Genomic DNA, 13,191 nt, shown 5'->3' with positions numbered 1-13,191 from the left:
ATTTCAAACAAGTTTAAAGATCTTGTTTAGCTTATAAACTATAAAAGTTGATTTAAATAAGTAGAAAATATAAAACAGAAGAAGTACATATATATATGTGTGTGTGTGTGTGTGTATATATATATATATATATTTAAATCTAAGGCTTATATTTGTGATTCACTTTGACGACTGGGATGTGTATAATGATCTAACACAAGTATGTATACATAATTATAAATTAGTATTGATCAAATAGTTTGACACATTGTGGATGGCTACATTTAATCTACATATGAAATTAAATGCAGCTTGATGTTTTAAATATTAACGTTCACATTTCCTTCTTAATATATAACACAAAATTTATTGAACTACTACTCTTTCCATTAAAGTTTGGGTTACATAATAATTTTAATGTAAATATGTAATATTTTATCAATTAAATTATTAAAATGGGTAATTAAAACCCAAAATCAATACATGAACAAAGTGTCTCTCAGAACCAATTTTCCAAAGATAGTCATCCTTATCACACTGTAGATTCATTTTTAAATTTGATCATATTTAAAGGAAACTGCTCTGTAAGAGTTGACTGGAAAAAATTTACATACACATAAAATAAAACATAGTATTTAACATTTTTATTACCTTTACTTAACCCTATTATTGTATATTTTGTATATATTTTCAGTCTCTACAAAGTTCAGACCAGCTTGTGCTAGCATGGAGTTGTAACAGCTTACATTGTTATGACGCTGATTATAATTTAAAATTTCAGAAAAAAACTGCTGTCTGGTATTACATTTTGCACTTATATTTGCTTATTTGGATCAGAAACCCTCATTTGAGTCTAAATTAATGAAATATTTATTTTAGCTTTTTAATTTATTTCACCACTATATTTCATACAAGTGAATTATTTGATCTATACTTTTCTATATTTATTTTATTTTAGACAACACAGTTTATCAGGGATGAAACTCCCAACATTCACAAGTATAGGTCATGTAGAAATGTGTCATGACAAAATTTCTATTGCTATAGCTTTTTCTCAAGACATTTTTTACTATTTATTAAAATTCATATTTACATATAGCAGCATATTTTGATACATAAGTTATAAGGAAGATAAATTGAAATTTTCAAAATTGCTACTGAAGAATACAAACCTTTACTGAACAGAAATAAAAATGCAAACCTCTTCTTTCTTGACATGGTCTCCACACCCGCCACTGCAGTTTCTGAAGGCAGCGCTTGCCTTCTCCAGCCCTTCCTCAAGGAACTCTGTCCTGTTGGATTCCTGCCATGTCAAAATGGCCGTTTAGGGATCCTTGAGGTAGTCAAATCATGTTCCTTTAGCATACGTTTTGAGTTTGGGAACAAAAGGGAGTCTAAAGGGGCAAGATGAAGCCTGTCTGGTGAAGGCGGGTATGGCCTCCTTGTAAAATTCTCACAGGACAGTCCATGAAGAAGGAGCAGGTATGTTGTCTGGATGGCAGAAAAGCTCCTCAGTGCACCTTTTCTGGCCCTTTCCTCCCCAAACACAGTTTTCACTTTTCTTAAAATGTATTAATAAGCCTACATGATCATACTGTGCCCTTGAATGAACTATAGCACATGGGTTCATCCCTTTAATGTCAAAACAACAACAAATAATAGTCATTGTAATCTCCATTGTCTGGGATCTGACTGGCCATGCAGATCTCCCTGGAAGTCGCTGTTGACTGGATCTTTATTTGAAGTCTCTCGCATGACACTAAGAGAGGGGTCTGACTGAGAGAACGCATCGGCAACCATCTTTTGCTGGCCTCAAAGACACAACTGAAATGCCTTGTGTGGAATCAGCCAGTGCGTATATGAACCGGAATCTTTGCAGCAATTATATGGTTCACTCTTGTCTGTCATTCTTTATGAGAAGTGGCAATAGCACGAGAGACATTGCTGGAGCAATGAAGCAGGTGGGAGCGATGCAGCGCAATGAAAGATGGCCATGGCTTGCCTTCTTCAACTGCCATTCCGGTTCTGTGAAGGATACTGGCCATCAGAAATTGAAGAGGGGCTTATTTTGCCCAAAAGTAGGTTGCCCACTATATATAATACATTTTTATATTAAATTTGTTATATCTTAGTTGTATATTCAGTTAAATTCAAGATTTCCATGTATTCTATGGCATCCTAGCCAGTTTCTATTTTTATTTTTTATGTATGTAAAGACTTTGTTTCAACATAAACAGTCAAATGTCAGAAGTAATGTAAAGGGAAATGTATAATCTATATGTGCTTAGAATAATGTTACGCTGATTCAAATGATTGGCTCATTGGTCTTAGAAATATCCTTTTTAAAAGTTAAAAACAGAGCACGGGTTACCAGGGGGCCCAATGGTAACGCTTTCCACCTCTTGCTGAAAGATTGGAGATTCACTGCCCCCAGAGGTACCTTGTAGGACAGGCCTGATCATTTATTTATGAGAAATGATAGATAAGCCTGTACACTGGGCTTGATCATGAGTTGAAATTGACTCAATAGTAACGCACAACAACAAATTTAAAAAGCAAATACACAAACACGTGGTCTTTCTGCCAATTTCCATTCAGTCTACTATTTATCAATCTTTAGACCAACTATTTGTTTGTATTTATAATCTGTGAAGTGCTGGGCTAAGTATGGTAGGAATAAAGTTACTTAAGCTTACAGTATACTGAAAAGGAAGACACAAATGATTATACAACATGTAAAGTATACCCTTCTTAAGAGGAAGAAGAAAGGGGTTAACGGTGATGAAAAGAATCACAATGACTAAAGGTAAGGTCACTCTTAGTAGACGTCAACTCCCTCATACTAGGGTTTGTTTTTGCATCTTGCACAGCTGACTGTTGTAATTGTTATCAACAAATTTCACACATGAACAAGTTGAATTGGCAAAAGTTGTGTGATAGATTTACAATGGCCCAAATTTTGAAAAAAAGCAGCCTGGGTGACACAGTGGTTACACATGCAATCTGCATGGTTGAAAGTTCAAAACCATTAGCAGCTCCACAGGAGAAAGATCAGGCTTTCTACTCCCATTAACAATTACAGGCTCCGAAACCCACAGGTTTCTGTCAACCTTGACTCAATGGCAGTGAGTTTGGTTTGGGGAAATTAAAAAATATATATGGGGTATACATCTCATATACATCTGTTGAGACTGCTTATGTACATGCAAATAGCTAGTGGAATTTGGTTCCTTGGCTTGGAGGTTTAAGATCAAGGTTTCATGAGACAGGCTATCCAAGGCACAGCAACTGGTCCCTATTGAACTGGTATAACAGAGGAGGAAGAGCATGAGGAACAGGAGAATGATTTGGGGCATGCGGCTCATTGCATTCATAAACAACTGCCTCCTTTGCCATGAGACCAGAAGAAGTGGATGTTACCTAGATCCATCAATGACCATTTGTGATCAAAGACTTTGACTCCACAGTCAGAAGGAAATGCACAGCAGATTTCAAATTCTCCTGGACTCCAGACCTTTTGGAGTTATGGAGGCTGTGTGAACCCCTGACACCATTATTATGCTAAAATCATTTTTTAATATTAAACAAAATTTTTTTTTCTGAAGGAATCTTAAAACAGAACCATGGTTAGCTTAATTAATAATAATAATTTTAAAATTATCTCTTATGTTCCTGTAAGAACTATCTATGTAGGTTCTAGTCAATAACAAGAGCTTGAATATTAGATAGAAACTAAAAAGGTAACGAGAGAGAAACAAATCAGAAAAAGATAACGATAAAGGTTGTACAACTCAAAGACTATGATCAAGGTCCCTAAAGTGTATGTGGAAATGGCTAAATTGGTGTATCTTATACTCCATATATTTTCAACAGAACACAGAGGAAATAGTATTAAAACAAAAATAAGCAACAATTTAAGAAAAAAAAATAAGGTCATGCCACCTGGGAGCTCTTGGAAGGGGCTCAGGGCCTGAACAACTAGAAGGTGGAAATGAAGTATGGAGAAAGTAGCAATGGAGGTGGCAAATGTGGCCGCTGTATGAATCAACTACAACTTGATCGTTAATAACATGAACATTACAGCAAGTAACTAAAATAATGTTTTCTCATACTATGGTAACAGACTGTTCTTGAAAGTCTACATCTCCACCAAAGGAGAATTTTTAACAAAGAACAGATTTTTATTTGTTTAATTATGTCAATTTCTTATTCATATACATGCTAAAGAGTATGAGTTGATGTATTTCAATATTGACCAGAATAGGGTTTGTACCAAAAAGACTATGACTAACGTTAAATCACATTTTCCTAACCCATAACTCCAGAAAAAAAACTAATAATTCAAAAGAATCACATCACTGTGAAGAAGTGGAAGGCCCTTCTCGGGATGGATAGACGCAGTAGCAGCAACAAGGGAGCAAACATAAAGCAATTGTGAGACTAGAGCAGGGCGGGCAAAGTTTCACTCTGTTGTCTGGAATGAAGGGACCGCATGGACCGAACAGCAGCAGGAACAAGGAGTTTAAGAGAAGCCCTGTGGCACAGGGGGTGAAGGGCCGGGTTGCCAATTGAAAGACCGACAGTTTCCGCTCATCGGCCTTTATGCAGGAGAAAGAAGAGACTGTTTCTGGGAAGATTTACAAGCTTAGAAACACTATAGAGAGATTCGACTCTGTATCATCAGGTCACTATAAATTGGAATTGACTCACATCAGTGGGTTTTGTCCTTTTTTGGTCTATGAGGAGAAAGTGGTTCAAATTATTGATTGAAGATAGACTTGGTAGGTTAATTGCTGTTGAACTATTCCACAGTTGTGTCTGAAGTTGGCAGTGGGATTTGATATGTTAGTTTATATTTACTCATACTTCCATTGATTTATTTTTTTCTTATTAAAATGCTTAGTTGTAGCCAAGAAAAGGAACACACTGTTTTTCCCCTAATTTTTGTTCACATTCCCATTATCCATGTGGTTCCTACAGTATTCGCTTACTTGCAGCTGTGATTGCTTATCATTTCCACACTTCTGTTGGCATATTTAACAGGCACCAAAATCTCATGATTAAGCAAATAAAAAATTCACATTACAAATAAGTCCTGGAAATGATACAAGTTTGTATTCTATAGCCTAAAGAAAATGATTTCCCTGGGTTATCTGCATGAAAATACCAAGCATTTTGTAATTTGTTAATTGTCATTTGTGTTACAATTAAATTAAATTACAATTAAATCTTAACACATTAGCTGGTATATAGAATGAAATGATGTTAGTTTATCATGTCAAGCGGATGCCATTATATATGAAAAAATGAAATGAAATAGTCATAATAATATAATACCTTTAGGAAAGTCATAATAACATAAATAGAAGGCCTTCATAAGAAATAATTATAGTTAAAAGCCTCAGTGGCCCTCAGAGTACAAGGGCTGAAAGATAGTTGTGCATAGCCTTCATCCCATTGGGATCGAACACCCCTGGAAAAATAAATTGGGGGAACTAGTTGAGAATAAATGTGTTCAATTCTATATTTCTTTTATACTAATCTTCACTTTAAGTTTAGGGTGCATCTCATCTCAATTGAGACACAGATGTAATCTGTAGGATTATTAGTTTTGCCTCTTGACTCTGAAATCCCAGGCTCTACACATAGATTGCTATAGGGGACCCCATGCACTACAAAGCTAAATGTCACCCAATGGGCTGGGTTGAGGATCACACCCATTGTCTGTCTTAGTCTGGAAGCTCCATTGAAATGTAGTCAGCATCCCAACTTTGTATGCGCTTGAGGTTCACGCCCCAGGAACTGAATGTTTGTCTTTCCTATGGGAGGTGACAATTCCACCAATGAGACAACCGTCCCTAACACCATGCATCTATAGGGCATGGTTTCAAATCCTGGTTTGCTATGCTGGCTTTGTGACCTTGAACAACTTCTATGTCTTGATCTTCTCACTGTGTTATTGGGAGAATGTGTTTATGCAGAGAACATCCATTGGACAGCACTAGTCAGGTCATTCTCAATAAATGTTAGGTAATATTGATCCATAGGGAAGGTAAACGAACCTATCAAAACACTCTTTGGTTTTGTTTTTTTAAACAAAGATGAGCTATGGCTTGAAGGTAGGCCATCTACATCCAAGAAGCCCAGGGCGTCCATGTTGGCTTACCTGTGCTCCGACAGGAAAACTTGGTTTTGCGATCGCATACTCGTAGGGTCCCATTGCAGCCCTTTTCATCACTGCCATCCTCGCAGTCTTTCTCCCCATCGCAGCGCCACACGTCAGGAATGCAGTTTCCTTCGGGATGGCACTGGAATTCCGTGTCGTGACAAGCAGCAGGAGAATGGACCTCTTAAAGTGACACGGGGAAGAGAAAGGCAGACAGGGGCAGAGAGGGGAGACATTGTGATTTTCCTTGATAATACTTTCACTTGTTCTTTCCTAAGGCATTCTATCAGGCTTGAGAAACCACACCTGTACGTTAGCTGCATAACAGCTATACTACTCTCAGGTATTCTTAAATGCACTCCCATATGTGTTAATCATGATATTTCTTGCCCTCCACAGAAATCAAGAAACTGCCCCGTGCCGCATACCATGGGCAAGAGAAGACAAGCAGGGAGGGAAACTCTGGGTCCTCGGTTTGTGCTTTCAGTCAGCCTAAGCAGGAGGTGTCAACCAGACTTTACTGTCCAGGGCCCCCAAACAGGCCTGATGCTCTCCCCTTGATCTTTTGACATTTCTGTATGTAATTTCTCTCAGACTCTCAAGAGATTACAAAATAAGAATAACGATAAATAAGAAACAATACTTACTGTCTTACTAGCCAAATAAAGGTTTTGATGAATAGCATGGAACATTTAGAGAGAGAGAGAGGAAAAAAAGGATATCCCAGATATGGGACACATTTTTCAAAACATAAGGTTTCAATTTTGGAATCAAAAAAATAGACCTTTACACTTAAGAATTTAATGAGGCCCTATGCATTCAAATACAATTTATAACTTAATAATTCCTAGAGTATCATAAAGTATTCTTTCCTATAACCTCCTGGCTGAGAATTCCAATTCTGAAGTTAAGCAAAACCAAAAATAGTACATATATTTGGGTGTATGTGTGTAGTAATAAGGATGTTTCCCAGTATAATATTTGACTAAGACGATATATATGGTACATATAGCTAAATACATTGTAAAACATTTTAGTTTACTTTTTCCCCAAGACTAATATTTGAATGTAACTAATTTATTGCTTACCTCCAATGACTCCACACAGCAATTCATCTACATTATACCTATACCATTAATTAATCTCCATAATTATGATACATTGGAAGCAGGGTCATGTGAGCTACCCATTAGTTAATGTACTGATTTGGTAAGGACCATGTGCTATGAGTTAAGATTGGATTCGTTTAGATTCAGGAAAATAATCGGTCAAACCCCCAAGGCAGCTCCTTCATCTCTGAGAACTCCATTAGTTCCCTTGGAAAGCAGGCGCTTGTGGCGTTGTGAAAATTAAATTCCGTTTTGGCGACTGTCTGAAATATACGTCAGTCAGTCTTTGATTATGCTATTGATGTATTTCATGATTTCAACACTGTGGGCAGGCCAGGTGGTAGTGGGCAGATCACGACTGGGGGAGTGGCCTTGTTCGCGGAGAACTGTTCCTCAGGGTTTTCCCCGGCTGCCGTCGGTGGGGAACAGATGGCCGTCCTCATTTCCACAGCACCTCTGAGGGGCTTCAAACAAACACCCTTCTAGCAGGGAGGTGGTTGAGTGATGCACGTTTTGTGGCACACACACACACACACACACACACACACACACACACACACCACATCATCTTAATTTCCTCCTCTTCTTACCTCTTGACCTAGCCCCTAAAATAAAGAATTGTTCTAAGCCTATTTCTTAATCTCTCTTGGGTTTAGGCGGGTGTTGATGTTTAGAAAGGTCCTTCTCTGCCAGTATACACAGGAAAAGTCCCGCGGTATTGTTTCTTTTAAACTGTGGTGCCAAACGAAAGCAGCTTCTGCTACCGGCTGTTGAGTTTCCCCTGGATAAAGGGGGAGAGAGGGTCGAATTCCTGAGTAGCCTGTGATGAGTCCCACAGCTATGTTTCCCCAGATCCTGGGTCTCCTAAACTCCAGGGCTCGGCACACAGCCTGTATGTAATACGCTAGTCCCAATGGCGTGTTAAAATGATGACTGTGTTTACATGTATGTACTCATGCTGTTTTCTTGCTGCATATGCTTGTTACCGGGGTTAGTTACATTTTAACTAATGCAATGTTGTATATTTTTGCCCTGAAGCTATTTAAACCATACAACTTGAGAAAACTAATGAATAAATGCAGAATCCTGGAGGAAGTGTGGTGGCCAATGGTGTAATTAATCCCGATTTTTAGATTAATTCACTGTGACTATATACTAGCAGTTAGAAAACTAAGAATTGCACAGAGTCCGAAAACACTTTTTTCCTCTCCTAAAGTTTTAAAAATGGAAATTAGGATGGCAAAAAGTACACTTCATACACATTTCAGCGTATAAAGAAATGTTAAAGCTTTCCTGTGAACAAAGCTAATAATGGTGAAGCAACTACAATGGATTATTGACATTGGGAAACCAATGGGGATGGGGGTGGCTTATCTTTCCTCACTGGAATTTATACCTTAACCTGTCCATCACTTCAAAGTGCCTTGAAAAGTTAAAGAACCATATATGATGTGTACATACTGATTCTTGTCTTGTTCTATGTAAGGAGAGTTTCCTGCTCATGACACTTACCACGGGCCCTTGCTCCATTTCTAGCACTCCTATGAATCACCATGCACTCAGTGCACCTCTGGAAGCGATTGCTCCAGGTTTCCAGATGTTCATCAGCCCAGAACCTACCGAGAAGCTGGCTTTGAAGCACATCCATAGCCTCCTTCGATTCACCAGTAGTGTGAGGACGTGAGCTTTGCCTGCTTCTGTCTGAAGAGAGACTAAAGTGTCCCCTAAGGAGGACAGGCTGCCCCTGGTTTCTCCAAATGATGCAAATAGGTAAGCACTTGATGGTACTGTAAGGTTTGCCAATTGAATCCACACTTAGGATCCGGGCCAGGCAATTTTTAAAAATCCTATGGAGCAAAGTTATCCTTGGACACAATGGGGCTGTCATGAGTTGGAATCAACTTGACAGCAACTAGTTTGGGATTTCATGTTTGGTATAAATCCTGAGTTCTTGTTAAAATCTATCTCCTAACCCTGAACCTAGAGGCGAGTATAGTGACATGTTTAAAGAGGGAGCAATTCCCAAGAAAGGATATGATGCTTGGCAGCAAAAAAAAAAGGAAGACACATCAGGAGATAGAGGGGCCCAGTGACAGTGACACAGTGCCTACAACAATGGGCTTCCACATAGCAACAACCGTGAGGCTTACACAGTACCAAGCACAGTTTTGGTCACACATCGCATGACGCTGAGTGAGAAAGAGCACGTGGCCCACAGTCGCAGCCCTGCTCTGATTGACTGGACCTGTGAGAGAGGAGTTTTTTACATGGTCATGCCCTTCCTCAATTCATTGGGGACAGATCCCCCTAGGGATGCTGTCTAATTGATGATGTAAGGAACTTTTGGTGAACAGTCAATGAAATCAAGCTTGGATGGTCCCTATTACACTTACTTGCCCTCCTCTAATTTCACTTGGAGGTAAAGTTCTAGGTCCCCTCAATGTACCTGCTCTGGGTCCATTTGTCTTACTTCCTCCCCCGTCCCCCTATCCTCACACAGTATGTGTATGTGTGAGTGTTTGTGGTTTGGGTTTTATTTCAACAAACTGACTTTGACCATGATAGGCAGCCATGCTGGAGTTTATCTTGATACGATGTTGGATGAGGCCCTCAACATCAACTATATTGTATGGATTTTAATGGCAAATTTAATAATAAAAAGACCAGCCAATAAATCTTTGTCTATGTTTACTGTTTCAGTCAGTTATAACATTTAATAGACAAGTAAAATGCCAAAGCAAAATATTCACTCCAATAAATACTATTGATGTGACTGTTGTCAAAACTGAAGAAAACTCCTTCAAAATTAAATCTCTAAGTGTTAGTATCTGAAGTATATTTTTTACCTTTTAAATTGTAAAAACAATCAAGTGTACCACGAGGCTTCCTGGGGGTACAGTGGTCAGCACTCAGCTGTTAAAGCCAACAGCATGCAGCTCAACAGTGGCAGCTACTGCTCAGAAGAAAGGTGTGGAACTCTGCTTCCATAAGAAACAGGGACTTGGAAACCCTGCTGAGAAGGTCTGCTTTCCCGGAAGGTCACAGTAAGGAGGAACAGACTCCCTGACAGTGAGTTTTGTTTTAGGGTTTCCATATCTCAGAAATCATGATCTCCCATATTTTCTAAACAAAAGAAAACAGAATGTGCGGATGTTTTGAACTGAGATGGAGCATCATTGAGAAACCTTGTTTACCATCCACTGTGCAAATTAACCTCAAGTACCACCATAATCATTTATGAGATATCATGTATTAAGTAAAGCAAACTGCAATGGGAATATTTTATACTTGACATTTACTTCTTGCCTTAATTAGAAAAAATAGCTTAGCTAAAATTTAACTTCAGAGGCTCAATCAAACCCAATGTCTTTGAGTCAATTCCAAGTTATAGGCACACACTTTAGGATTTCTGAGACTAAATCTTCATGGAAGTAAACGTCATTCTTTTCCTGTGAAGCGGCTCATGAGTCTGAGCCAACTTTGTGGATTTCAGTCTAACAGCTAACCTGCAGTACCACCAATGAGCACATGATAGGCACCCAGATATACTATGAAAAATGAAAAAAATGTGGCTGTTGTTCAGTGCCATTGAGGTGGCTCCAGCCCATAGCGAACGGTTGAACAACATAATGAAACACTGCAAAGTCGTGTGCCATCCCCAAGATTGTTCTGTACCTGACAAGAGCACCATAGAACTTCCTTGCAAGACATTGAACTACCTTGCAAGACGTTGAGCCACCTCAAAGAAACAAACACAAGAAACTCCACTTTAGAGAAGAAATAAAGTGTGATTTTAAGGGCCAGCCAAAAAACTGGACCATCGCCAAGAATCAACAGCTGATCCAAGTAGCTACCACAAAAGTGTGGCGAACACTGATAAGACTTGGGTGAGACCTGACTGCCGCCCAAAAGCCAGCCAAGTCACCTAAAGTGTGGAGAAACCTGGTAAGACTTGACTGGGACAGTGAAGACGTCAAAGAGCCAGCCAAGCTGTCCATTTAAACCTGGGTAGAGACACTGACTTTTTAGAGAGCTAGGAACCAAGGAGACATCGACTCCTTCTCTCTCCAACTCTTCCCGGGGTGAGTACACTGATGAAGGCAATGCTTATTGGGACTATGAAGCTAGAATGATATGTGTGAAGAGTGCTGTTATTATGCCCCTATGCTCATAGTTGTTTATCCTTAGTAGTTTTAGTAATATTTTACATTGTTTGATGTGTGTTTGCATCAATAAACTGAGCATATGAAAGTGTCTAAGAGGGTTAAGTAACTATTTTTCGCACCGCTCATGACAATACCTGAGCCCACTGCTGCAGCCACTGTGTCAATCCATCGCAAAAAGGGCCTTTCTCTCTTGTGCTGCCCTTCCAATTTACGAAACGTGATGTTATTCTCCAGAGACTAGCCTTTCCTGACATTATGGCCAACGTATGTCAATCAAAGTCTTGCCATCCTTACTTCTCAGGAGTACTCTGCCTTACTTCTTCCAACACAGACTAGGTTGTCCTTTTAGCAGTCCATGATACTTTCAATGTTCACCAGCACCAAGATTCCAATGAATTGATTCTTCTACTGTCTTCCTTATCCAGTGTCCAACTTTCACAGGCCTATGATGCACTGGAGAATACCAAGGCTTGGGTCAGGCACAGCTTCGTCCTCAAAGTAACATTCTTATTCTTCAATGCTCTAAAGAAGTCTTGTGCAGCATATTTATCTCTTGACTGCTGCTTCCAAGTGGATCCAAGTAAGACAAGATCCTGGACAGCATTAACCTTTCTTCATTTATCATGATGTTATCTATTGGCTCAATTGTGAGGAGTTATAATCCATACTGAAGTCTTCAATCCTAAATCTTCTTCAGGAAGTGCTTCAATTGCTCCTCACTTTCAGCGAGCAAGATTGTGTCATCTGAATACTGCAGGTTGTTAATAAGCCTTCCTCCAGTCAGGATTCCACAATCCTCTTTATATATAAAATCCAGTTTCACTGATGAGCTGCTCAACATACAGATCAAAAAGTATGGTGAGAGGATACAACCCTGATGCCCACCAGTCCTGATTTTAAACCCTTGTTTTGTTCCCACAACTGCCTCGTGATCCATGTACAAGTTCAGAATGAGCACAATGAAATGGCCCGGAATCCTTGTTCTATGGTCCACACAGTCAAATGCCTTTGCATAGTCAATGAGACATCAGTAAACATCTTCCTGGTAGTCTCTGCTTTGAACCAAGATCCATCTGACATCAGCAGTGATGTCCCTTGGTCCATATCCTCTTCTGAATCTGGCCTGTACTTCTGGAAGATCCTTTATTTATTCTGGCTGAAACCTTCATTGGACAATCTTCAGAGAAATTTTACCTGTGAGCAATATCAAAGATATCATTCAAGAGTTTGAACATTCTTGTGGGTCACCTTTCTTTGGAATGGGCACAAATATGGAGCTCTTCCAGGCAGTTGAGCAGGAACAAATGAGTGGTGCTTCCAGTGCCTCTTCAGCTTGCTGAAACATTTCAATGGGTATTCCTGGAACCTTATTTTTGGATAATGCATCCAGTTCAATTTGAACTTCTTCTTCAGCACCATTGGTTCTTGCTCATAAGTTACCTCCTGAAATCGTGGAAAGTCAGCCTCTTGCCTGCAAATTTCTCATCCTGCAGTGATTTGTTTGTTGCTGTGATGCTGGAAGCTATGTCACTGGTATTTCAAATGCCAGCAGAGTCACCCAGAGGGAACGAGTTTCAGGACAGACAGTGAAGAAGGACCAGCTCCTCACTTTGAAGGAAGAAGCTGCTGAAAATCTCATGCATAGCTTTAAAGCATTGTCAAATGCTGCAGACACAGTGGCACTATTTAGAAAGAATGTGTATACGTGTACATGCACCTGGAGTGTGACGAAGTGCTAATGAATGTCATTTCAGAATTTCTTAATGGTTAA

General features: G+C 39.2%; 1 protein-coding gene across 1 annotated transcript in view; it reads right to left on the bottom strand.

Annotated features, from left to right (window-relative positions):
- The window catches only part of LRP1B (LDL receptor related protein 1B), a 1,686,774-nt gene that overhangs the window by 749,855 nt on the left and 923,728 nt on the right, over nt 1–13,191 (bottom strand). The window contains exon 18 of the mRNA XM_045298375.1: nt 6,146–6,328. Within this exon, the coding sequence (XP_045154310.1) occupies nt 6,146–6,328 (183 nt within the window). The remainder of the gene's footprint in view (nt 1–6,145; nt 6,329–13,191) is intronic.

The sequence above is a fragment of the Echinops telfairi genome, unplaced genomic scaffold (genome assembly GCF_000313985.2).
Source record: "Echinops telfairi isolate 266 unplaced genomic scaffold, ASM31398v2 ScPeMD7_4;HRSCAF=17, whole genome shotgun sequence".
Taxonomy (NCBI): Eukaryota; Metazoa; Chordata; class Mammalia; order Afrosoricida; family Tenrecidae; genus Echinops; species Echinops telfairi.
The sequence above is the reverse complement of the archived record's forward strand: the minus strand, read 5'-3'. Positions and strand labels throughout refer to the sequence as shown.